The sequence below is a fragment of the Microtus oregoni genome, unplaced genomic scaffold, assembly GCF_018167655.1.
Source record: "Microtus oregoni isolate MIOR12 unplaced genomic scaffold, Mior012 000046F_ref0000063, whole genome shotgun sequence".
Classification (NCBI taxonomy): domain Eukaryota; kingdom Metazoa; phylum Chordata; class Mammalia; order Rodentia; family Cricetidae; genus Microtus; species Microtus oregoni.
In genome coordinates, this window is record NW_024543220.1 from 10,764,163 (window position 1) to 10,788,488 (window position 24,326).

General features: G+C 50.0%; 5 protein-coding genes, 1 long non-coding RNA gene and 2 other non-coding genes across 8 annotated transcripts in view; 3 read left to right on the forward strand and 5 right to left on the reverse strand.

Moving 5' to 3' along the window:
* LOC121435313 (H-2 class I histocompatibility antigen, Q10 alpha chain-like) overlaps positions 1 to 24,326 on the reverse strand; it is a 731,224-nt gene that overhangs the window by 369,375 nt on the left and 337,523 nt on the right. The window lies entirely within an intron of this gene.
* Positions 1 to 24,326, reverse strand: part of LOC121435272 (H-2 class I histocompatibility antigen, Q10 alpha chain-like) — a 708,503-nt gene that overhangs the window by 346,330 nt on the left and 337,847 nt on the right. The window lies entirely within an intron of this gene.
* LOC121435270 (H-2 class I histocompatibility antigen, Q10 alpha chain-like) overlaps positions 1 to 24,326 on the reverse strand; it is an 808,095-nt gene that overhangs the window by 320,672 nt on the left and 463,097 nt on the right. The gene's annotated exons all lie outside the window — the stretch shown is intronic.
* LOC121435275 (H-2 class I histocompatibility antigen, Q10 alpha chain-like) overlaps positions 1 to 24,326 on the reverse strand; it is a 703,994-nt gene that overhangs the window by 320,672 nt on the left and 358,996 nt on the right. The window lies entirely within an intron of this gene.
* LOC121435340 lies at positions 1,463 to 3,615 on the forward strand. The gene is made up of 5 exons (XR_005972565.1): positions 1,463 to 1,574; positions 1,753 to 1,790; positions 2,000 to 2,037; positions 2,908 to 3,078; positions 3,383 to 3,615. It is a non-coding gene; the product is annotated as an uncharacterized LOC121435340 (long non-coding RNA).
* On the forward strand, positions 1,850 to 1,911 carry LOC121435735. Its single transcript, XR_005972596.1, has one exon. It is a non-coding gene; the product is annotated as a small nucleolar RNA SNORD48 (small nucleolar RNA).
* LOC121435734 lies at positions 2,715 to 2,780 on the forward strand. The gene has a single exon (XR_005972595.1). It is a non-coding gene; the product is annotated as a small nucleolar RNA SNORD52 (small nucleolar RNA).
* On the reverse strand, positions 19,429 to 23,341 carry Neu1 (neuraminidase 1). Its single transcript, XM_041634474.1, has 6 exons — positions 23,124 to 23,341; positions 22,650 to 22,842; positions 22,044 to 22,306; positions 20,552 to 20,734; positions 20,207 to 20,429; positions 19,429 to 20,110 (listed from the first exon to the last, which is right to left on the reverse strand). The coding sequence occupies exons 1-6, from the start codon at positions 23,262 to 23,264 to the stop codon at positions 19,884 to 19,886; spliced, it is 1,230 nt and encodes a 409-aa protein (XP_041490408.1). The 5' UTR covers positions 23,265 to 23,341; the 3' UTR covers positions 19,429 to 19,883.

Genomic DNA, 24,326 nt, shown 5'->3' on the forward strand with positions numbered 1-24,326 from the left:
TTAGCTCCATAAAGGGCACAGCCCGGCCCTCCAACTTGAATGTACATATTTATTTATTTATTTATTTATTTATTTATTTTTTCAAGACAGGGTTTCTCTGTGTAGCCCTGGCTGTCCTGGAACCCCTATTGTAGACCAGGCTGGCCTTGAACTCAGAGATTTGCTGCCTCTGCCTCCTGAATGCTGGGATTAAAATTGTATACCGCTACCTCCCAGCTAAAATGTATTTTTAAAAACAAAGCCAGAGATGCTCAAAGTGGCTCACACATATGATTCCAGTATTAGGAAGTGAATGCAGAAGTGTTGAGTGCAGAACTGCAGTCTCAGAAAAATGACAAAGGGGGCTGGAGGGAGGCCTTGGAGGTTAGGAGCATTTACTGCTCTTCAGTATGTCCTGGCTCAGTGCCCAGCACCCACAGCAAGTGCCTCCCAGCTTCCTGTAACTCCAGTTCAAAAGATCCAAAGCACTGTGGCTGGCCTCAGCAGGCACTTGCACACATGTGGTGTGCACATACATAAATAAAATTAATTTCTTTGTTTGTGTTTTTCGAGACAGGGTTTCTCTGTGTAACAGCCCTGGCTGCCCTGGAACTTGCTTTGAAGACCAGGCTGACCTAGAATTCAGAGATCCATCTGCTTCTGCCTCAGAGTGCTGGAACTAAAGGCATGCACCACCACGCCCGGCCATAATATTAATTTTTAAAATAATTTTTAAAACTGACAAAGATGGGGGCTGGAGAGATGGCTCAGTGGTTAAGAGCACTGATTGCTCTTCCAGAGGTCCTGAGTTCAATTCCCAGCAACCATGTGGTGGCTCACAACCACCTATAATGAGATCAGGTGCCCTCTTCTGGCCTACAGGCAGGATACTGTATAAATAAATAAATCTAAAAAAAAAAAAAACTGACAAAGATGTCTGAACTGGTGGTGGGTCACTTCTGTAATTCTAAGCATGGTTGGACCCCATCTTGGACTATCTAGTTAGTAACAAATGAGCCAGGGATACGGTGGGGGTGTAGGGGAGAAAAGTTTACTACCCAATAAAACGCTTTATTTTTTTTTTTAATAAAAAGGATGGAGAGCAGAAGCTGAGATGCAAATTCAGATCGTTCTGGCTGGTAGAAGTGACCTGAGTCCCGTAGGTCGCCTGGATCATAACAGAATCACCGCGTACTTACACCTCCAGGGGGTCAGAGAGCGCACACACCCAGCCCGCTCTCCGGGGTCTTTACCCCACCTTGGGCGTCTAGGCCGCCCGCCTGCTTCCATTTTTGCTTTCCCTTTCTTTGGTAATTTAGCAGAAGTCACAAGTCATGCGTGACTCTCCACCCCGAAGAGTGAGCGACATAATTCCGCTTCGTTCCCTCCGCATTGGTCAGCGGGTGCCCGGGTCAGGCATATCCGAAGACGACTACGCGCGTCAGGACCCCGGGCTGGCGCGGATATAAAAGCGGCGCGCGCGCGGCGGCGGGTCTCTTTGTGCGCGTGTCTGCCGCGTTGCTGTGTGCTTGCCGTTGGGCCTGCAACCTTGCTGTGTCTCTGGCTTTGCTCCCTCCGTGGAGGTCGTGCAGCAGGTACCCCCGGGTCCCGTGGGGAGCGCTCCGCGGCGTGGGGCTGGGCAGGATGACCCACATTTACAGACTAGAGTTTCTGATGTCTCCGTGACGCCACCCTTGGAACTGACCCAGCCCGGGAGGAGGGACGCGGGCCGCAATCTCCCGGGTCTGTGCTCACACTGTTCTCTCTCCCCAGGTCTCTGATCCGCGCCGGCGGGACCCAGGGCCACGATGGTGAGTCGATGGTGCGATCGCAGGGCGGGATGTGGATGGGCTGGACCTGGGGGAGCGACGGTAATGATGACCTCTGGTGATTCTGAGTGTCCGCTGACGCCATCACCGCAGCGCTCTGACCGCCCCTGGCCGGCGTCTGCGCTAGCTGGGATTTGAACTTTCGTGGCCTGGAGTTCTTAACGGCTTGCTTCTATCTTGCTTCCTGTTAGGGAATTGAGGACACCCGCTGGCCGCTTTCTCCTGAAAGGTTAGTGTTGGGCGACAGAAGGTCCTTAGGTTATCTCAGACGGTTTTCTTAGCAAAGCGTCATGGCCATTAGCATTTGTTTATCCCTTGCTTGATTATTAATTTTCTAAAAATTTTATGTGCACGTTTGTCTATGAATTCGTCAGGGCCCCTGACTGTACTGGTACTGGAGTTACAGCTGTAAGCTGCCATGTGGATACTGGGAGTTTTATCCGGATCCTGGAAGAGCAACCCGTGGTCTTAACTGCCCAGCCTCGAGTGCGGGAACCCTATATCCCATGGGCATGCCACCATTCCCGGCTTTAACCTAATTCTAAACTTATAGTGGCTGGGGTTGAAGCCATGAGCCACGACCCTCATTTTATTGCAATTTTTCTGCATATGGGTGCTTTGTTGCATTGTTTGTAGCTCAGACATTTCCTTAGACCATTCAGTTTGCAAGGAGTTTGTTGTGTATGGTGGGTTTTTTGAGGGTTTTTTTTATGGTGCTTAGCTGTGGTTGTCCCATCTCTGTAGTTTTTAGCAGTTATGGTCCAGTGACTTGGTGGTTTTGGATTTCTTCTATGGCCCCAAAGCCTGAGAATACAAACATGGCCTACCACAACCAGTCTTGTTACTCTCAGACTAACAATCCTTGGGCTTCTGTTGTATTTCTACTGATTCAGGTCTCCCTAAACTGGGAATGATGATTTCACAGACTAGAGTCTCTGACGCTGGTCCTGATGTCGACTATAAATCTGACTCTTGGGGAACCTGAATCCTTATTTTGGGTGCACTATTTCCCTTCCTTGGGATGGAATCCAGTGTCCCAAATGCTCTGCTGATGTAGCTGGCCCCTGTTTGTCATTGACTGCCCTATTTTCGCCTCTAGAGTGAGTTCTGAAGACTACACAGAGGCCTGGTTCCCTCATCTAGATTATGAACTGACCTGAGAACCCAGCCTAAGGTGGAATCTGTACTTATAAGTGGTCCAGCATGGCGTGATTGTGCCTGCCCGGTCATGCTAGTGTCTGAGAGCGAGCCCTTTCTCCTTGCTGTGGCGGTGAGTGTTCTAGTTAACCTTCTGTTGCTGTGATTAAGAACTGGGTGGTGACTAAGGGCAGCTTGGGGGAGCAGTTTAAAGGGTTTGACTTAGTCTGTGGAGGAATGCTGCCTGCTGCCTTTTCCATGCGTTACCTCACTCCCGAGACCTGGGATCACTGGGCGCCCAACAGACATGCTGGTCTGTCCCCAGGGCTTGTAAAGTTACCGCTCGGTCCTTTCCGCTTTCTGTGGTAACCTTGTTGGACTAGCCTGAGCTTTCCTGAGGATGTTTGAGTCCACATGTTCCTTTTCTGAAATTTCAGGATTTGCTGCTACAGAGGCTGACATGGATCCTGAGAATTTTGTTTACTGTGTCAGCAGCTGAGTGCTGGACCACATCAGCTAAACATGGTGGCATCTGTCTGTTTACCCAGAGTGGAGCAGCCTTTCGCTTGAAGGGTTTGGGCAATGTAATGAAACTTGTCTCCCTGAAATGTTTACATACTGTCTTATCTTGGCTTTCTCTGAAAGTCTAATAAAATACTTGAACACTGAAGTGATTGTTGTCTGTGTGGCAGGGGTGGTGTGAAAGGGTTTGCTGGAAGTAAGGTCCCAGTAGTCACAGCTGTGGTGGTATTCGTCTATCACAAGGTGTCTGCCCTACCTGCCACAAGCATCAAACACAAGAGCTCAGGTCCTCCAGAGCTGTCATTTTAGTGCTTGGGAGCCCTTGAGCTTATGATTTGGTTCTTACTGAGCCAGACTGTGCTGTGTACTCTGCGGCAGTCCAGAGATAACTCAAATGCCTGAGGGGAGTTTATAAAGTTGTGATAGCAAGCACGGGGCCTGCGTGGATGGTTTAGTAGAGGCTGAACTGCCTTAACAGTTTTAGCCCAAAGTCAGGTCTTGATCTCAACTGCCTGCTCTAAACAAGGGTGGCTTGTAAGTGCTAAAACTTCTCCCTTCTGAGTGCAGGGACTAAGTTTCCCTTCTGCAGAATAGAATACAGCATCAAATCCTTTACACTGCTGGGCAGTGGTGCCCCACGCCTTTAATTGCAGCACTCAAGAGGCAGAGGCAGGTTGACCCTTAGTTGAGTACATAGTTGGCCTGCACAGGATACAAGTTACCCTTCTAAAATATATTCTATGTGCATTGGTGCTTTGCATGTGCTTTTGTGAGGGGCCTTGCAGTTAGAGTGGGTGCTGGAAATGGAACCCCAGATCTTCTGGAAGAGCAGGCGGTGCTCGTGCCACTGAGCCATCTCTTGCTCCTAGATGTGACACAGCAATTGCACTCATGAATTAACACAAGACGGCCCGTGTACTTGTGACCAGAGAGGATTCTTGGGAGGTCTCATTCTTCCCTGAATTATAGGCAATTAGTGGTCTCCGGGGAAACCAGACCAGTCTTTAATTTTAAATAAGTTTCAAATTTATGTCTGGATGTTTTGCATCGTTAATGTCCTCCATTCTTCTGACCTCTGAGGGCCAGGTACACACGTGCGTGTGCCTGCAGACAAAACACTTAGGTTTTAAGCAGGCTCCTTAGGCACAGGTGATTGTAGACAAGGGAAGCTGAGTTCCCTCCCTAACAGGAAAGTTGTGTTTTCCAACCTCCATTTTCCCTAATCGATTGATTGGCTTTTTCCCTTTGAGGTTGCCCTGTCTCTAACTGGCAAAATGAGGGAGCAGGAGAAGGAATGGTTTGAACATAAGCATAGCACAGAGGGGGTGACCCAGTTCATCTGGGAAGGCAGTTCGTGGCCAGCACCCTCCACAAGTGCGCACACACAAAAACTTAACGTCATTCAACTTTAAAAGACTCTTACAGCACTCGGGAGGCAGAGACAGGCGGATCTCTGTGAGTTTGAGGCACAGTCTGAGGTTTTTGTCTTGAAAAACAAAAGCAAATATTTTTAGGTTGTTTAGACGATTTGCAGGCCCTATGGACCATATGCATGCAATTCCCACAGTGGTCAGCAGAGGGAGTCAGATCACCTGTTCCTGTAATTACAGACTGCAGTAGTGGGTATAAACCTGGGTCATCTGGAAGAACAGTGCTTGCTTGCTTGCTTGGTTTGTTTGTTGAAACAGAGCCTCACTCTGTGGTCTGGCTGGCCTGGAATGCATTATGAGTTCAGGACTGTCCTTGAATTCACAGAGATGGGCCTGTCTCTGCCTCTAAAGGTGTTAAACTGGACTCTGCCAAAACTTTGAACGTTTTACTCTGATGGGTCTGTACTGCATATAACCTCTCAGTACTTGATTGGAGTTACAATATCTTGGGAACAGGGTGACTAAGATTCTGGAGGTAAACTGGGCACGGTGGCACACGCCTTTAATCCCAACACTCCGGAGTGGAGGCAAAGTGGATCTCTGAGTTGGAGACCAGCCTGGTCTACAGAGTGAGGTTCAGATCAGCCAGGAAAACTGTTACATAGAGAAATTCTGTCTCAAAAAAAAAAAAACAAAACAAAACAAAAAGATTCTGGAGGTAGAGGCTGGCCAGATGGTTCATCTGGTTAAGAGCGTTGGCTGCTCTTTTTTTGTTGTTTTGTTTTTCAAGACAGGGTTTATCTGGAGCTTTGGAGCCTGTCCTGGAACTACCTCTTGTAGTCCAGGCTGGCCTTGAACTCACAGAGCTGCATTGGCTGCCCAGGTTTGGGTCCCAGCACACCTGATGACTTGGTCATCTTTAACTCCAGTTCTGACCTCTGTGGCACCAAAAACACGGGATGCACAGACACACGTGCAGGCAAAACACTCATACAAATAAAATAAATTGTAAGCGAGTGGTTGTGCGCACGCCTTTAATCCCAGCGTTCTGGAGGCAGAGGCAGGTGGGTCTCTGTGAGTTCAAGGCCAGCCTGGTCTACAGAGCGAGTTTCAGGACAGCCAGGACTACACAGAGAAACTCTGTCTCCAAAAGCCAAAAAAAACAAACAAATTTAAAAAGTAGAAAAAGGAATGATTCTAAAGGCATTCAGAATACTTTTTTTTTTTAAGATTTTATTTATTTATTAAGTATACAGTATTCTGCCAGAAGAAGGCACCAGCCAGGCGATGGTGGCTCAGGCCTTTAATCCCAGCACTCGGGAGGCAGAGGCAGGCGGATCTCTGTGAGTTCGAGACCAGCCTGGTCTACAGAGCTAGTTCCAGGACAGGCTCCAAAGCCACAGAGAAACCCTGTCTCGGAAAAAAAAAAAAAAAAAAAAAAAAACCAGAAGAGGGCACCAGATCCCATTATAGATGATGATTGTGACTCACCATGTGGTTGCTGGGAATTGAACTCAGGACCTCTGGAAGAGCAGCCAATGCTCTTAATCTCTGAGCCATCTCTCCAGCCCCCAGAATACTTTTCCAGCAAATGCAAGACCCTGGGTTTGGTCCTCAGCTCCAGGGGTTTGGGGAGGCATGGGTAGGAAAGACAGAATACTTTTCTTTTTTTATTTTTTTGAGACAGGGTTTCTCTGTGTAATAGTCCTGACTGTCCTGGAACTTGCTCTGTAGATCAGAGTGGCCTCAAACTCACAGAGACCCACCTGCCTCTGTGTCCCGAGTGCTGGGATTAAAGGCGTGCGCCACCACAATTCTCCCAGAACACTTAAAGTTAACTTTGACCGCTTAGTCACTCTTACAGTCCCCTGTGTGGGGGAAGGAGAGTGCCTCTCATTCTCACAGAGAAGTTAACAATATGTAACATTCCTTTTATATACAATGCTCCTCAAAAGCCTTAGCACATGACTGTACTCGGTGTGAATGACCACAGTCTTCCCAGACAGTCACAAAGCCTATTCAGTCCCTCACCCGCCCTTCCCTAACCCTTGGCATCTCTTCGTAAATGGCCAACCATCCTTGTAAATGAGCAACCATTCATTTATCCAAAGGTCTCTTCTGCGTTCCTGTCCCTTCCTTCCACGATCTAAACTGCCGCCGGGGTGTCAGACCTCCTTTCTGGTGCCAGTCAGGCCTAAGATTGAGACACTGTCAGGGTGACAGTAATCACATGGGGCTTGGGATGTAGCTCAGGTGGAACTGAGCTTGCTTTGGCTGTTCACAGGGCCTGCCTCTCACCTCAACACCAGGGAGGTGCAGGTGGGAAGGTCAGAAACTCAAGGTCACCTTCATCTGTACAACTAGTTCTGAGCTATAAGATCTTGTCAATAAACAAACAGCCTGGCATGGTGGTCCCCTCTGGGAGGCAGAGGCAGGCAGCTCTGTAAATTCAAGCTCACCCTGATCTATGTAGTGAGTCCTGGCACACGGCTGGAGCTACATAGTGACATCCTATCTCAAAACACAAATAACTGTAGTGATATTTTATTTGTATTTTAGTAAGTAAAGCTTGCCTGTAGGTCAGAGAGTAAAACAGTCCTTCCAGACCAGGCAGTGGAGACACACACCTTTAATCCCAGTAGCCACACTAGTTTGCCATAGAAACCAGGTGGTGGTGGTGCACACCTTTAATCCCAGAACCAGAGAGGATGATAAACGGGAGGAGACAGCTCTCAGTCACAGTCTCATTCTGAGACTCCTGGAGGCAGGATCGCCATCCCAGTGGGCATCTGCTTTGCTTTTCTGACCTTCAAGTTGAACCCCAATATCTGTCTCTGGGTTTTTATTAATCATGCTACAGACAAGTCTCCAAAGCCTCAAAAATGCAGACCACTTCTGCTAAATTGAGATAATCATCCAATCATGTCTATTCTCAAAACCCACAGCTTCCTGTTATGAGGAAGAGATTTAAAAAGACATCTGTGCCAAAACTCTATCTTCATCTCTCCGGGAGCCTTTATCCACACACTGGAAGTGGAGCAATCACAGAAACTACCATGCTTCCATACCGCCGTCCCTCAAAGGCAATCTGTGGGAACCCAGGCAGACATGGAGCCTACCCAGGCCTCCACTCCAGAGGTCTCACATGGTCGTGAGCCACCATGCCTGGCCTGGGTGTTAATTGCCCTTACATACAGCTAAAATCTTAGACGTTATTAATGATACTGTTTTTTACATGCTGATCTCAAGCGTGCCCGATGCTCATTCTCCTATAAGTAATAGAAGCTGGTGTAGGACAGCTGACTCCCTAAGCACAGACGTGGGACTCTGGCTGCCTGGAGCAAAAGAACCGTCAGCCAGCTCTCAGCCAGATCACCCTCTGCCAGCACCACAGGGCTTTGAGAGACCCTGAAGGCAGGTCTCCAGCCAGGGCTGTTTGAAGCAGTTTGTACCATGGTTTTTTTTTTTTTAAATATTTATTTATTTATTTATTATGTATACAATGTTCTGTCTGTGTGTATGTTTGCAGGCCAGAAGAGGTCACCAGACCTCCTTACAGATGGTTGTGAGCCACCATGTGGTTGCCGGGAATTGAACTCAGGACCTTTGGAAGAGCAGGCAATGCTCTTAACCACTGAGCCATCTCTCCAGCCCTGTACCATGTTTTTAAAGTGATTTTGTGGCCAGGTGGTGGTGGCACACGCCTTTAATCCCAGCACTCGGGAGGCAGAGGCAGGTGGATCTCTGAGTTCAAGGTCAGCCTGGTGTACAGAGTGAGTTCCAAGATAGTCAAGGACTGTACAGAGAAATCCTGTCTCAAAAAAGGGAAAAAAAAATTGGCAATTTGTGGGAAGTGATGATGCTGGTTGGTCGCTCCTGACACCTCCGGGTAGACTGACAAAGGAAAAGAAGGTGCCAGATGGAGTTAGCCAGCTGACAGACACCCGTGTTTTCTTTCCCGCATCCTTTATCGGGTTATGTAAAGTCAACTAAGAGAATACCAGTGGCCATCGCATTTAAGTTGTCCCTGAAGGGACATTGCTCCCTATTCTAAAATTTATAATGTATTTGTGGTTGTACAATGGATAGCTATGCTAGGTATAACTGTGATCTGCTTAAATATATAATGCAGGGGGCTGGAGAGAAGGCTCAGTGGTTAAGAGCATTGCGTGCTCTTCCAAAGGACCTGAGTTTGATTCCCAGCAACCACATGGTGGCTCACAACTATCTGTAAAGAGGTCTGATGCCCTCTTCTGGCCTGCATACGTGCAAACAGAATATTGTATCCATAATAAATAAATAAATATTTTAAATATATATATATATATAATGCATTTGCAGTCGTACCTGGGACAGTTGTATTATGTTAGGCTAGGCTGGTTACTGTTTTCATTTGGAAATTAAGCATGACATAAGGACTTATGGTTTTGTGCCAATTTAACGAGGAATGGACTTGTGATGGCTATTCTTGGTTGTCAACTTGACTACATTTGGAATTAACTAACACCCAAGTAGCTAGGTACACCTTTGAGGGTCTCTTTCTTTCTTTCTTTCTTTCTTTCTTTCTTTCTTTCTTTCTGTTGGTTTTTCAAGACAGGGTTTCTCTGTGTAACGGTCCTAGCTGTCCTAGAACTCACTGTGTAGACCAGGTTGTCCTCGAACTTCCAAGTGCTGGGGTTAAAAGCGTGCACCATCACCACCTGGCTATAGTAATATGATATTAACTTCCTCAGACTCTTTTGGGGGACTCGCCACCAAGCTCCCAAAAGAATAACGCACAGAGTCTTATTCTTGTTTAAGAACATCCAGTCTTAGCTTGGCTTGTTTCTTGCCCACTTTTCTTAACTTATATAATCCTGTCTACCCTTTGACCTCTGTGTTTTTCCCGTTCTCTTACTTCTTTAAATATTTATTTATTTATTATGTATACAATATTCTGTCTGTACGCCTGAAGGCAAGAAGAGGGCGCCAGACCTCTTTACAGATAGTTGTGAGCCACCATTTGGTTGCGGGAATTGAACTCAGGACCTTTGGAAGAGCAGGCAATGCTCTTAACCACTGAGCCATCTCTCCAGCCCTCTCTTACTTCTTTAAATCTTACTCTAACTCGATAGATTGCTGTATAACTGGATGACTGGCCCCTGCCCCGAATGTCCTCCTCCTTCTCGGGCTACTGCTCCTCCCAACCCCTTCTCCCAGTTTTCTCCTTCTATCCATTCTCTCTGCCTGCCAGCCCCACCTATCCTTTCTCCTGCCTCGATATTGGCCGTTCAGATCTTTATTAAACCATCAGGTGTTCGAGGCAGGCAAAGAATCACAGCTTCACAGAGTTAAACAAATGCAGAATAAACAGAGTCACGTACCTTAACACAATAGCCCCAACACCTGTCACTTGTTTGATTTGGCCTGGACTTCCATCTGGGAGGACTGCTGGCCTCAAGTTCTTGATCCTTCTGCCTCTGCTTCCACAGTGCTGGGGTTCTAGGCATTTGCCACCGTGCCCTGCTTAGAAACACAGCTTTGGTTCGTGATTCTCAAAGGGCTGAGCAAAAGCGAAAGCTAAGACGCCCACAGGGACGCCTCACTTGGAGCTCCAGTGGGCTGCTCTCTTGGCGAGCCACTGTTCTGAGCTGAGCCGAGCACAGCACACAGAGGAGCCCTGTCTTGGAGCTCAGGAGCTGAGCCGAGCACAGCACACAGAGGAGCCCTGTCTTGGAGCTCAGGAGCTGAGCCGAGCACAGCACACAGGGGAGCTCCGGCCGGCGCAGTAACAGAAGACTGCACAGCTATGAAACTCACACTGCAGCCAGGCGTGGCGGCCCCCTGAGGCCAGCTAGCCTGGGCTGCACGCTAAGTTCTATGCCAGCCTGCGTTGCAATGTGATGCTTTTGGCCTTTGCCTCAGGGGGCACCTGAACTCACCTACACACACCCATTACACACACAGACACACACAATCTAAAAAATAATAAACCTAATTTTAAAATTGATTTCAAGGAAAGTGGGTACACAGGCTGAAGAGATGGCTCAGAGGTTAAGAGCACTGGCTGCTTCTCCAGAGGTCCTGGGTTCAATTCCCAGCAACCACATGGTGGCTCACAGCCACCTGTAGTGAGAGCTTGTGCCCTCTTTCGGCAGAATGCTGTATACATAATAAACAAATCTTTTTTTTTTTTTAAGGAAGTGGAATAGACATTCTAGAATAAAAATAAATACACAGAAAAAAATATGCTGGGTGGTGGTGGCTCACATCTCTAATCCCAGCATTAGGGAGGCAGAGGCAGGCAAATCTCTGAGTTCGAGGCCAGCCTGGTCTACAAAGTTCCAGGACAGCCAGGGCTACACAGACAAATACTGTCTGGAAAAAAACAATAGATAGATAGATGGATGGATGGATGGAGAGATAGATAGATAGATGGATAGATAGATAGATAGATGGATGGATGGATAGATAGATAGATAGATAGATGATAGATGGATAGATAGATGGATGGATAGATAGATGATAGATGGATAGATAGATGATAGATGGATAGATAGATGGATGGATAGATAGATGATAGATGGATAGATAGATGATAGATGGATAGATAGATGGATGGATGGATAGATGATGGATAGATAGATAGATAGATAGATAAACAGAGGAGTGGCTCACAGGACCCCACACCTAGCTGAGTTGCTATTGGTAACTGAAGGCTGCTAGTGTATAGAGAATCAGGTCTAAAATTTTGTAGCGTGTGTGTGTGTGTATGTGTACATGTGTGTGCGTGTGTGTATGGGTATGTGTGTATATGTATGTGTGTGTGTGTGTGCGTGTGTGTGTGTTCATGTGAGTACTCACAGAAGTCAGCGTAGCAGTCAGTTCTCCAGCGCACGGGTCCCCAGGATTGAACTCGGGTCTCAGGTGTGGAGACAAGTGCCTTTACCAGCTGAGTCTCTTCATCTACCTAGAAAGCTGCCGGCCCTGGTAGGATTTTCCACGGTCCAGAGATGGCCCCACAAGCACGGGTGTATGGGCAGCACCAGCTGGACTCACTGGTTTATAGAAATGGGGGGCATGGGGGTGCTGAAGAGGTGGTGACTAAGAGCACTGGCTGCTCTTCCAGAGGACTCAGATTTGATGCCCAGCACCCACGTGGTGGCTCACCACTGTCTGCGGCTCCAATCCAAGTGGGGCCTACGCTTTCCTCTGGTCTCTGAGAGTACCAGGCATGCATGTGCTATGCTTACAAACATGCAGACAAAACATTTATACAACGCATTAAATAAATCAACAACTTAAAAAGGAGAAGTGGCAGGGAGGTGTGGGGGGATGGTTGGGTCGGGGAGTAGATATCAAAATATATTGTATACGTGCATGAAATTCTCAAAGAATAAATGCAAAATATTATTGTTCGGTTGGAACCTCCAGCTCGACCTTGCACAATCTGGAGAGCCCCATTCCTGTCTCTCTCTCCAAATCCTGCCTACTCAGACTCTCCAGACAAAGGGAAGGCACCAAAAGCCCAGTTCCGATTCTGGGTGGCTACTGCGCTTCCTCCCCTGAAGTTGTCAGCAGCCCAAGTCCCGCCCGAGCGCCCAGCTTTTGATCACACTTGGGCACAAACCCAGCTTGTGACAGACACGTCACCACCCCGCGCCTACAAGCTCTATAATCTCCCTGCTTTAGTGTGGGCGTGTGATTTTTCCAGCCTCAATCTCCGAGACTGGAGAACCCACCCGGGAGTTGCTTTACTCAAGTAAACCTGTTGTTATACTTTTTCAGTTCAGCTTGGCTGAGAAACCTATAATGGGGGGAAAGGAGCAGAAAACCTATTAATTATATTTAAAATAAATACATAATGAACAGGTAACTGGAAGGCCACAATAGTGTCCTGAAAAGGAAATCATCCTTAAAAAGCAAAAGAAGTTTCTCAACCTGAAGGACCTTGGGCCGTGCCAACCGCCAACCAACAAGGCTGCTGGGAGCTATTCTAGCCTTTCGGGTCTAACGCTGTCATCCTAACAGGCACGGGCTGTGTCTTAGCGCTGCCCGAGGACACGGGCAGTTGAGGAAAGGTCTCCTGTGGCCTAGGCTCATCTCCAACTGGCCAGTGAGGTGTCCCCTGCCTCCCACAGGGCTGTTTTCTTCATTGTTGTTTTATTTTCAAAGAACCAGGAAACAAGTTCTCCCAAGGGTAAAGTACCTGCTGACGCTTGATGTGTCATTGTCCTTGGTCAGGTGACCTCAAGTGGAAATGATCACCTTCTAGAATCTCTATTGCCTCTCATTAAGCCAATAAACTAAAAATACATCCTTGATTACATCTGCCAACACTCTCCAGTTAACCCCTAGCAGGTAAACAAACTCAGGGACTTCCAAAGGGCCTTGTGATGGTAGATCTTGGGGGCTGGACATCTTCCAGAACCTTACAGGGAGCCCCTGTGGCTCCCCTGGTTTGGCTTTTTCTGAGAGAACTGAACAACTTCTATTAAAAGGTTTTAAACGTGTTTTGCATGTTGAGGTTGGAACGCAGGGCCTGGAGCAGAGGTGTGCTCCTGACTACACTCTGCAGCCTAGCCTTTTTTACGACAAGCAGCACGAAGAGCCAGGCCTGCAGGCACGCGACTGTCCACTCCATCCCGCTGCAGCATGCAACTGTCCACTCAGCTGTTCAAGAGGCCTGCAGTGTTGCAAGGCCAGCCTGGGCTACCGAGTGTGATCAAAGTCCTGGCTCAAGAAAAGAAACAGGGACTGGAGATAAAGCGCGAGCGGTAATACAGCGCTCACCTCGCAGGAGGGCCCGATCTAATCTTCAGAACAGGGTGGGGGTTCCCTGGGGGTTGGGGGATCGAACCAGGAAATTTGGGCCAGACCCTGCTCTATGGGGATCTTATCTAAACTCTTTTTCAAGGAGAGAGAGAGAGAGACAGAGAAAACTTGAAAACTTAAACAAGTCCCGGGCTCCATCTCTGCAAAATCCACACCCTCTCCCAACACTGAATAGAAGTTTAATAGAAGTTGTTCAGTTCCCTCCCCAGACCAATCTCTAACACCGCTGGCTGGCGCTCTTCCCTGCTGAGCCTTCTATCCAGCCACGGCCCTTTTTTGCCCATCCCACTTTTGCATATCAGGCCCAAGACATTTCTCTTAATCCCTATGTCCAGACAACGTGCTGGAACCCAGAAGTGCTGAGCTGCCCGCTCAGAGTCTCCTTCAGCAGTGGCAGGGGAGCTGGTGCGGTAGCCATGGCACCATGTCCTCAGAGACCAGTGTTTGCTCCTGGAGAGTCCCTGCCGCCCACTGCTTTCCACGGGGCCTCCAATTGCTCGGGCCGCTCCATCTCCAGCAGCATCTGCCTCCCTGCTTCCTGGAGACCAAACTGGCGCGGAGCAACCTGTCCAGGCCGCACGTTTGCGCAGTTCTTGCAGTCGACCCAGCCAACTGAACTACCACGGAGTCTTGACGTACAGATCCCGGAAATGTGATTTCTAGCCTCACAGAAGCACGTTTAGCCTTTTCCGTTACACCCAGAACAAAGACGGAGACCAACCAGTTCACCCACGGAAGATCAGTGGCAGAGGGCCTGACGAGCCTGTCTGCTGACTCCGGTTCCCTTCCCAGCACATCAAAGAAAAGGAAATGAAAAACCCAGACGCGCGGCGTGCCAACCACGTGTGCTTGGTTGCCTGTGTTTTCTTTTCTTTTTTTAAATTTACTCTTTTGTGTCTGTGACTGTTTTACCTGCTTGTCTGTAGGTGTGCCACATGAATGCCTGGTACCCTCGGAGGCCAGAAGAGGGTGTTGACTCCCTTCTGGAGTTGTGGGTTGTGAGCCATCATGTGGTTGCTGGGAACCTGGGTCTTCTGCAGGAGCAGTAGGTGCTCTTAACAGGGCTGAGCCATTTCTCCAGGCCCTTTGGAATCACTGCGTTAAAACACTGTCTGGGGGCTGGAGGTTTGTAGGCACCAGAGGCCAGAGTTCAGCTTCCAGGACGCATGGTGGCGTGGAAGCCAGTGAAAACGTGTGAAAAGGGTCCGAATTCAGGGTTTTAGGTGTGTATGATAAGCATTTTACCTGCAGGGACTGCCCCTGCTCAGAAATGTATTTAAAATGTTATTTTAGATTTATTTATGCATGTGACTGTTTTCCCTAATGTATGTATGTATACCACATGTGCGCCTGGTGTCTGAGGAAGTCAGAAGGCATCGGATCCCCTGGACCTGGAGGTACAGCCAGGTAAACTGAAGGCGCTGGCGCTCAAACCTTGGTGCTCTGGAAGAGCAGCGAGTGCCCTTAGCTGCTGAGCCATCTCTCCAGGATACACAGTCCGCCCCTAATCCCAGTATTCTAGAGGCAGAGGCAGGAGGTTCACCACAAGTTCAAGGCCTGACTCATCTACACAGTGACGCTGTCCCCTAAAATAAACAATCCCGGGCTAGGTGTGCTGTGTGGCTCAGTAAGTGGGTACAGTGCTTACCCAGCCTGCCTGAGACCCCAGGATCTGTTCCAAGCACCGGTGGTGGGCCTGGTACTGCCGAAGTGTACGGTGGGGAAGGGTTTGGTGTGTGCCGGCTCCAGAGCCTGGGGGGGGGGGTGTCTTCAAGCGCCATCTACTGGAGCTCAGGCAGGGCAGGGTTTCTGGCTCTGCAGGAGGTAGGGGGCAGGACAGGTCCACTGCCCATGACAGCTTGCCACTTCTACTTCACCAGGCGCCTCTCTCTCTCTCTCTCTCTCTCTCTCTCTCTCTCTGTTTTAAGTTTGACCATTCTGCCTGCCTATCTTTCTATTAAGGGTGTTGTTTGGTATCTCACTGTCAATCATTTTCCCTCAGACCCTCCCCCTCGCTTCTGCAGGCCAGCGGATGGGCCTGTCTGCCCCATGGGGCAACAGTGTGGTTTACTGATTGGGACCACGATCGAGCTCCATCAACGGACTCTGGGAACTGCTCATTCGAGGGAGAGAGCCCCCACCCTGGAGTTCCTGCACCAACCGTGCACCAGGAAACAAACAGCCAGGAGGGCAGACTCTCCCTGTTTTTCTTAAAGTCTTATTATTATTATTTTTAGCTTTTAGTTTTATGTGTGTGAGTGTTTTGCCTGCATGTATGTTTATGCCTGGTGCCCACAGAGGTCAGAAGAGGGCATCAGATCCCTGGACTGAAGCCACAGATGGCTGTGGCCACCATGTGGGTGCTGGGGGTTAAACCCAGATCCTCTGCAACAGCAACAAGGGCTGTTACCTGGAAAGCTCTTTTTCACTGAAGAACTTCAGATAATAAATGAGGGGAAAATGTAAATAAATAAATAAATGGTGGTGCATGCCTTTAATCTGGGCAGATCTTTCCAAGTTCAAGGCCAGCCTGGTTTACAGAGCAAGTTCCAGAAGAGGCTCCAAAGCTACAGAGAAACCCTGTCTCAACCACTCCTCCCGCCAAAAAAAAAAAGGTAAATCAGAAAATAAATAAATAGCAATCAGGAATAGATTTTCCTGGGTCCTGATTTTTGCTTGTTTTAAGTTATTTTTATGTAATGAGTTTTTCTCCTGCCTGAATGTCTCTGTATCATGTTTGTGCCCAAAGCCTGTGGAGGTCAGAGGGTGTCAGGTGCCCGGACCTGGAATTACAAGTGGTTGTGAGCTACTCCGTGGGTGCTGGGAGTCAGGCCAAGCTCCTCTGCAAGAGCAGCCAGTGCTCATAACTGTAAGCTGTCTCTTTGCCTGTTTGTGCTTTGAGAAAGGGTCTTGCTTGTGTAGACTGGACCTTGCTGAGACCAGGCTGCTCTTGGACTTGCAGCCATCCTCCTGCCTCTGCCTCCAGAGTGCTGAGATTATACTACCATTCCTGGTTTACAGTTCTGATTTGATCAGACCTAAGATATTTTTGAGATATTTGATTAAACTTGAATATTGGTTAGATAGTAGATACCACTGTTAGTACTTCTCTGAGTGTCCAATGACATCAGAATATTAATTTTTTTTGTTTTAAAGATTCCTTTAAAAGGAACTGAGACAGGCTGGAAGATGGCTCAAAGGTTAAGAGCATTGCCTGCTCTTCCAGAGGTCCTGAGTAATTCCCAGCAACCACATGGTGGCTCACAACCGTCTGTAATGAGATCTGGTGCCCTCTACTAACACATAGGCATACATGCAGGCAGAACACTGTATACATAATAAATAAATCTTTGAAAAACCAAAAAGGATCAGAGGCTGGACCTGAAGCGTTTGAGACATCGCACACTCCAAGTCAGCCTGGGCTACAGTGTGAGGCCTTGATTTAAAACTCACCTTTAATCCCAGCAGAGGCAGGCAGATCGCTGTGAGTTCGAAGACAGCCTGGTCTACAAATCAAGTTCCAGGATAGCCAGGGCTACACAGAGGAATCCTGTTTCAAAAGTTAAAACAAAACAAACCAACAAACCAGAAAAAAAAAAACAACAGAATTTGATGTTGGTCTGTCTTGGTGGGATGTACCAACAGTCCTTGTTCTGAGGCAGGAGGATTTCAGGAACTGGAGATCAGCTGGGCAATAGTGAGACCCACCCTAAAACAACCAAAACCTAACCTAAACTGACTGTTGAACACAGGGTAACCATTTTTCTCTTTTTGTGTTTTGGAAATGTCTGTTAGGCAGCTGTGGTGGCACACTTCTGGTATCCCAGTCCTTGGTCTCCAAGCGGGAGGGTGTTGAGGAGGCGGCCAGCCTGGGCTTCGTAGTGAGTTCAATCCACTTTGAGATTCATAACAGGATTTTGCTAAAAACAAAGTGATTAAAAGATGACTTGTCTACAGCTTTTAGACAACGCGAGCATGTGTTTGTGTGGGCGCCAGTGTGTGACAGTACGCGCTCACACGTGTGCTCACTGGAGTGTGTGTGTGTGTGATCACACGCTCACGTGTGTGCTCACTGAAGTGTGTGTGATCACACGCTCACACGTGTGCTCACTGAAGTGTGTGTGTGTGATCACATGCTCACGTGTGTGCTCACTGAAGTGTGTGTGTGATCACACGCTCACACATGTGCTCACTGAAGTGTGTGTGTGTGATCACACGCTCACATGTGTGCTCACTGAAGTGTGTGTGTGTGATCACACGCTCACACGTGTGCTCACTGAAGTGTGTGTGTGATCACACGCTCACATGTGTGCTCACTGAAGTGTGTGTGTGATCACACGCTCACATGTGTGCTCACTGAAGTGTGTGTGATCACACGCTCACACGTGTGCTCACTGAATTGTGTGTGTGTGATCACACGCTCACACGTGTGCTCACTGAAGTGTGTGTGTGATCACACGCTCACACGTGTGCTCACTGAAGTGTGTGTGAGAGCATGTGCTCACGTGTGTGCTCACTGAAGTGTGTGTGATCACACGCTCACACGTGTGCTCACTGAAGTGTGTGTGAGAGCATGTGCTCACGTGTGTGCTCACTGAAGTGTTTGTGATCACACGCTCACACGTGTGCTCACTGAAGTGTGTGTGTGTGAGCACGCGCTCACATGTGCACAACTGAGGCCTCCTGCATGCTTTAGTGCTTACCCCTGGGCTGTGTCAGAAGCCCTGGGCACACATCTCTGGAAAAAACACACAGAACTGTGCCCTTGTGCACTGGGCTACACTTCTCCCACACAGAACTGTTATCTTAATGTTTCTCAGAGCAGCTATCGACAGAGAAACGACCCTCTAACTGCAAACGACCACCTTTGTCCCTAATATGTTTAAATTTTTAAAAGCGGAGACTGTGAGGTGGCTCAGCTGGCAAGGCTCTTGCTGCCAACCCTAACAAGCTGAGTTTAATCCCTGGGACCCACAGGAGAGAACCATCTCCAGCTAACAGTTCTCTTACCTCTGCGGTACAGTGGAACACGCACTCCTTCCTCTCGACAAACACGGGCGCCCCTCACCTTCCTCCCGACAAACACGGGCGCCCCTCACCTTCCTCCCGACAAACACGGGCGCCCCTCACCTTCCTCCCGACAAACACGGGCGCCCCTCACCTTCCTCCCGACAAACACGGGCGCCCCTCACCTTCCTCCCGACAAACACGGGCGCCCCTCACCTTCCTCTAGACAAACACGGGCGGCCCTCACCTTCCTTCCGACAAACACGGGCGCCCCTCACCCACTGAACCCGGGGTCTTAAGCATTCTAAGCATAGGCAGTAGCTTTCCCACTGAGCTACACATCCAGCCCAGAAGTGCGGGGTTACACCCGGCATCTGCGCGAGGGTGACAGTGCTAATTTCTCACAGGCTGGGCTGACACGGCCTCCCACCAGGCTTTACACACCTGTTCCCTATTTCATATCCTGCCTTATTTTAGAAATATAAAATATTCTAAGCCAGGCAGTGGTGGCGCAGGCCTTTAATCCCAGCTCTTGGGAGGCAGAGGTAAGAGAATCTCAGAGTTCCAGAACAGCCAGGGCTATACTGAGAAAAAAAAAAGCAAATATAAATAAAAGTACATAAAAACAAAATAAATAAGTGAAACTCATAGTCGCTTCATGGGAAACATGCGGTTTGATTGACGGGTCCCCGTTCTAACCTCACTCCGGTTTCACCAGTGTCCGTGAGGCAGTCCAGAAGGTGCGAGCAGACAGAACCATAGACTCCAGAAACGCTTTATCTCCTTCATTAAAAATTTTAAGTTACAAATATTTTGATTTATAAATAATCAAGGTTGTGTGTGTGCGCCTACCCCTTACTCTGAAAGGCCATTCTGCCCCGGGTTCTTCCTGGAATCCTCTTTAAGTCCAAACCCCAGGAGGACGCTGGCCTTCCCAGTTCCCGGGGTTCACATTTAGTCATCACTCCAGGGAACACCCCCGCGCCCATGCTGTCCCTGCCTTGTCCTGAGAGAGCGCGTGGGGCTGTCCCCAGCTTTCTGGAAAGTGCTCCTGGTGCTGGAGGGACTTCCTGCCTGGGGGAGAGGAAGCTGAGCCGTTATGTCATAACCCAGTGACTTCCCTGTCAAAGAGAAGTTGCTTCTGCAAACGGAGGAAGAGCTGTGTTTCAGGCCCCCTCTGCAGACCCCGGGAGGGAGAGCCAGCCGTGAGGTCGGAGTCCAGGGCTCAGAGCGTCCCGTAGATGCTGACTTTGACCATGGAGATGCTCTCCGTGTACCGGTTCAGGCCTTTCTCATACAGAACGAACAGCTGCGGGGGCTGCTGTTCTCCGTCCGTGCTGTTTTCCAGCGTTGTCAGGGACGAGTAGCCGCTGGGCCCTGGCCACACCTGGACTTTCTCCTTCTGCCAGGATGTACCATTGCTGAAGCTCCAGCGCAGGGTCAGGTTCACTCCTAGGTGTGCGATAGGCACAGGAGGGAGTTGGATCTGCCCTGTCCAGGCCCTGGCTAGGCATGGTGCCCCCACCCACCCCACCCCCAGGTACTCACGGAACTCGGGATGGGCTGGATTGGAGAAGAAGACAATGCCTGAGCTGGTGGCTACTGCTCCTGCTGCCACCACTGGGTCCACCAGCTCGGGGTCGAAGGTCACATCCCTGGGCCGGAGGGTATCACAGGCATCGTAGCTGCGGAGCACGATCCTGCAGCGGCAGTGGTAGTTGTTCTGGTTCCGGGCATTGATGATGACGGAGCCATCTGGAAGCTCGTAGGGCTAAGAGGGGAGGACAGGGCCGCTGAGATGCCGGGGAGGCTGAGGAAGCCAGAGCTGGGTCTTTGGGTGCAATGGCATTCCGGGCGAAGGTGTGGGCAAGCGAATTCCCACCGACTCCTGACCTGGCATTCGTCGGGGTTGAAATCGTGCTCGTGTTTGGGCTGGCCGAAGGGGATGCCGCTCACTCCGGTCCCGTAGTGCCAGGAGGCACCGTGATCATCACTGAGGAGGCAGAAGACGCCATCTCTCTCCAGCGTCCCATGTCCACACACGATGAGTCGGCCCTTGTGAGGCTCCCGCTGTTTCTGTGAGAGAGGATGGCGCTGTGGGGCGCAGGCGGGCAGAGAGGGCACCTCCCAAGGCGAGGATACTCCTGGGTCCCTGCTGTTCTCCCAGACACTGCCCGCATGAAGAAGCTTGTGTGTGTGTGTGTGTGTGTGTGCCAGGCCTGTAATCCCCGCTACTGGGGAGGTACAGAGTGACTTTAAGGCTAGCCTGGGGAACTTGGTGAGGTCCTATCTCGAAAATAAAAAGTATAATAATAAGGCTGGGGGCTCAGCTCAGTTAGTGGTAAAGTTCTTGCCTAGCATGAGAAGGCCCTAGGTTAATAACACCCATTAGAAAAAGAAAGGAAGAAATGAAAAAGAAAATTAGTTCACCATCTCAGCCCAGGCTGGCCTCCCTCCCACTCACTAGGTAGCCAAGGCTGACTCTCAACTGGGTTTCTCTGTGTAGCCATGACTGTATTAGAATTCCCTCTATAGACCAGGCTGGCCTTGAACTCCGAGAGTCTTAACTTCCAACCATTATCACCTGCCAGAGGAGCTTTAATGGAGGCCTGAGTCTCAGTAGTTTACCCAAAGCAATACCTGGTTGCAGAAAGAACCACAAAGATTACCTAGCACCACCCAAAAACAGGCCATCCAAAAGAAATGCCTAACGTTCCAACCACTATAGATAGGATCTTCTGCCAGCACACTCACCAGGACACCCCTAGACAAGTGTCAGCCAATCAGGGGGTCCTGAACCTCAGAGACCCCTCACTCCCACCTTTACTACTATAAAACCCTATTCTAATTGAGCTTGGGGCTCTCCATTTATTCCAATACATTGGACATGCGGAGAGACTGAGTTTGCAAATTTGATTAAAATAAAGGCTCTTTGCTTTTGCATACGGGACTTGGTCTCCTTGTTGGCTTTTGCAGGGACTTCAAGGATGTGGGCATAACACATACATACTGCTTGGTACTTACACCCTCCCCACTGCCCTTCCCTGGAAGCTCCCCAGGACATGCAGAGTGCACCTCCAGACATGTGCACAAGTACCCACCCAGCCTTTGGGGCTTCACGCCTGCCTGAGTGTGGACTCCGCTGGGCACTGGGCACCGTGATAGAGGTCTGTGTCTGCCCAAAAGCCACCTAACTCTACCCTGCTCAGGCTAAGGACAATCTGTGGACAACCCCATGCGAGAAGCCAACGGCAGGGTTTCATCTCCACAGCAGGGTGCTCTTTCCAGAATATCCCCGCTGCCATCTCCAAGGAACCCCCCTCAAGGAAGAAAAAAATCTAATTTACAGGACGTTGCCCTCTTCACCTATCCCCAGGATAGAAACCTGAATGCCAGAGCCTGGTCCAGGGGCAAACATCTCGGTGCCAATATCCTCGGAGAGGTTCCGGGGTGGGCTCCAGGAAATGCCGTCATCCTTACTCCATACCAGCATGGTGGAGGCCACCTGGCAGTTGACCTTGTGGGCACAGAGGGTGTAGATGAGGAACACCACTCCTGTGTGAACATCGTTGACCACGGCCCCCAGGTTCAGCCCATCCGAGGTCTCCCCGTCGTCTACAATGAAGGCTGTAGAGGACCATGTGCTACCTGGGGAAGAAAAGAGCAGAGTGAAATTGTACCCTTTCTGGTTCACTTCCTGCCGTTCCCCAGGGACCTTACGGTGGCACCAGGACCCTGTTTCTTCTTTCTCTGACATTATTTCCTGCTCATTCCACCTAGCGACATAATTCTCATTCCCAGTGAGAATTAGGAGGCCACCCCTTGGTGGTCGCAGTTAGTTCCCAGGACACTTTCTCCCTCGGGATTCCCTAACTCCTTAGGGAACTCAGGCCTCAAAGTTCTACTCTGGGCGGTTGGATTGGTGAAGGGAACCCCCTACTCTCCATCTCGGTCACCCACCCAACCCCCTCATCCCCGGGCACCTTTGTACCCTGGTCCGTGGACCTCCTCATGGCGATGAACTTGGCCCCCTCGTCGGACGCAGACTTTTTCCTGGCCTCGGCGAAGGCGAGCAGCGTGCCCCGAGGGGTGGCTGTGATGAGCGGAATGCGGAAAGTGTCCACCGAGCCGATCTGCTTCCCGCTCACCCACAGCAGCTGCTCCATGGTCACCAGCGGCTGCACCTGTGTGGAAGGAAGGACCCCTTAATGCAGACGAGCTAGACGAGGCTTCAAGACCGGTAGGGAGCGCCTCCAGCTAGGGTAATGGGGAGCCTCGGCAGGGCTGAGGGGTGTCCCGCAACAAGAGAAGGCAGTCGGGAGGAGAGTATGGGCGGAAGCCGAAGATCCCTGAGCAGGGGAGAAGGAACCCTCGGGGATGGGAGAGGATGGGGGCGGGAGTGCCGCTCGGAGAGGTGGCCGAGCCGGGGGACAGCGGCCACCTCTGCAGGTGCAGCAGGGCTCACCAGACTGAAGTCATCTTCCACCCTGGCCTCGGACCCCGCCACCGCCACCAGCAGCAGGAAGATCGCTGCGAGCACCTGACCCCGACGGCGCGCCCAGCAGCTCAGCGGTGCCCGGGGTCTGCTCGGCTGTGCCCCCACCATTGCTTCCCGATGCGTGTCCCCCCGAACTGGTTACCGGCGGCGAGCCGTCAGCTGACCCCGACCCTTTAAATGTGCACACGTCACTCCGGCCCCGCCCCTCGTGGCCGCGGCCCGCGCTGCCGCGACTCCCGTTGGTCCTTCCAGCTGTCCGACATCAGCATGTGACCCAGGAGGCGGGCTCAGCCTGCGTGAGCTTTTTGATTGGCTCTGATACCCGGAACGCGACGAAGGGGCGAGGCTTGTTGCACAGAAACCGGCGGGGAGGAAGGCTCTAACCCCTTGTGGAAGGACTAGAAAGCACTTTGGGGACAGTGTGACTCCGTTGGTAGAGTTCCTTCCAGTCTAGGAAGCCCTCGGTTCAATCCCTGCCACCACCTAAGTCAGGTGTGGTGGTGCACACCTTATATATAAAATTTAAGAGTCACGTGGGTTTGCAGAGTTGGCTCAGTGTAAAAAGCATTTTGCTGTACGCTTTTCAGAACCCATTCTGAAACCTGTGCTCTGGAGGCAGAGATAGAAGATCGTGGGCAAAAAACGGTTAGCTGAATCTTTTTTTTTTTTTTTTTTTTTTTTTTTTAAGACAGGGTTTCTTTGTGTAAGCCTGACTGTCTGGGAACTTGCTCTGTAGATCGCCTGGTCCTGAACTCACTGAGATCCTGCCTCTGCCTCCCGGGCGCTGGGATTAAAGGTGTGCGCCACCATGTCCAGTTCATTTTATTTATTCTAAGATTGCTTATGTGTATCAGGCAGTGTTAGCACACACCTTTAAACCTAGCATTCGGGAGGCAGAGGCAGGCGGATCTACACAGAGAAACCCTATCTAAAAAACCTGAAAATAAATAAATGGAAAACAAACAAAAAGAAGCAGTCCCTTGGATTGTTGGTGACAGATCCCTTATTTGAACAGCCCCCTCCCCCACCTCTTCTTGTGAATCAAGGTCTTGCCCAGCTCCATCTGGCCTTGAGTTCACTCTGGAGTTCCTCCTGCCTCCACCTCCTGAGTAAGAGGACCACACGTGATTCCAGGCCGTGTTTATGCTGGAGACAGAATCTGGGGTGCTT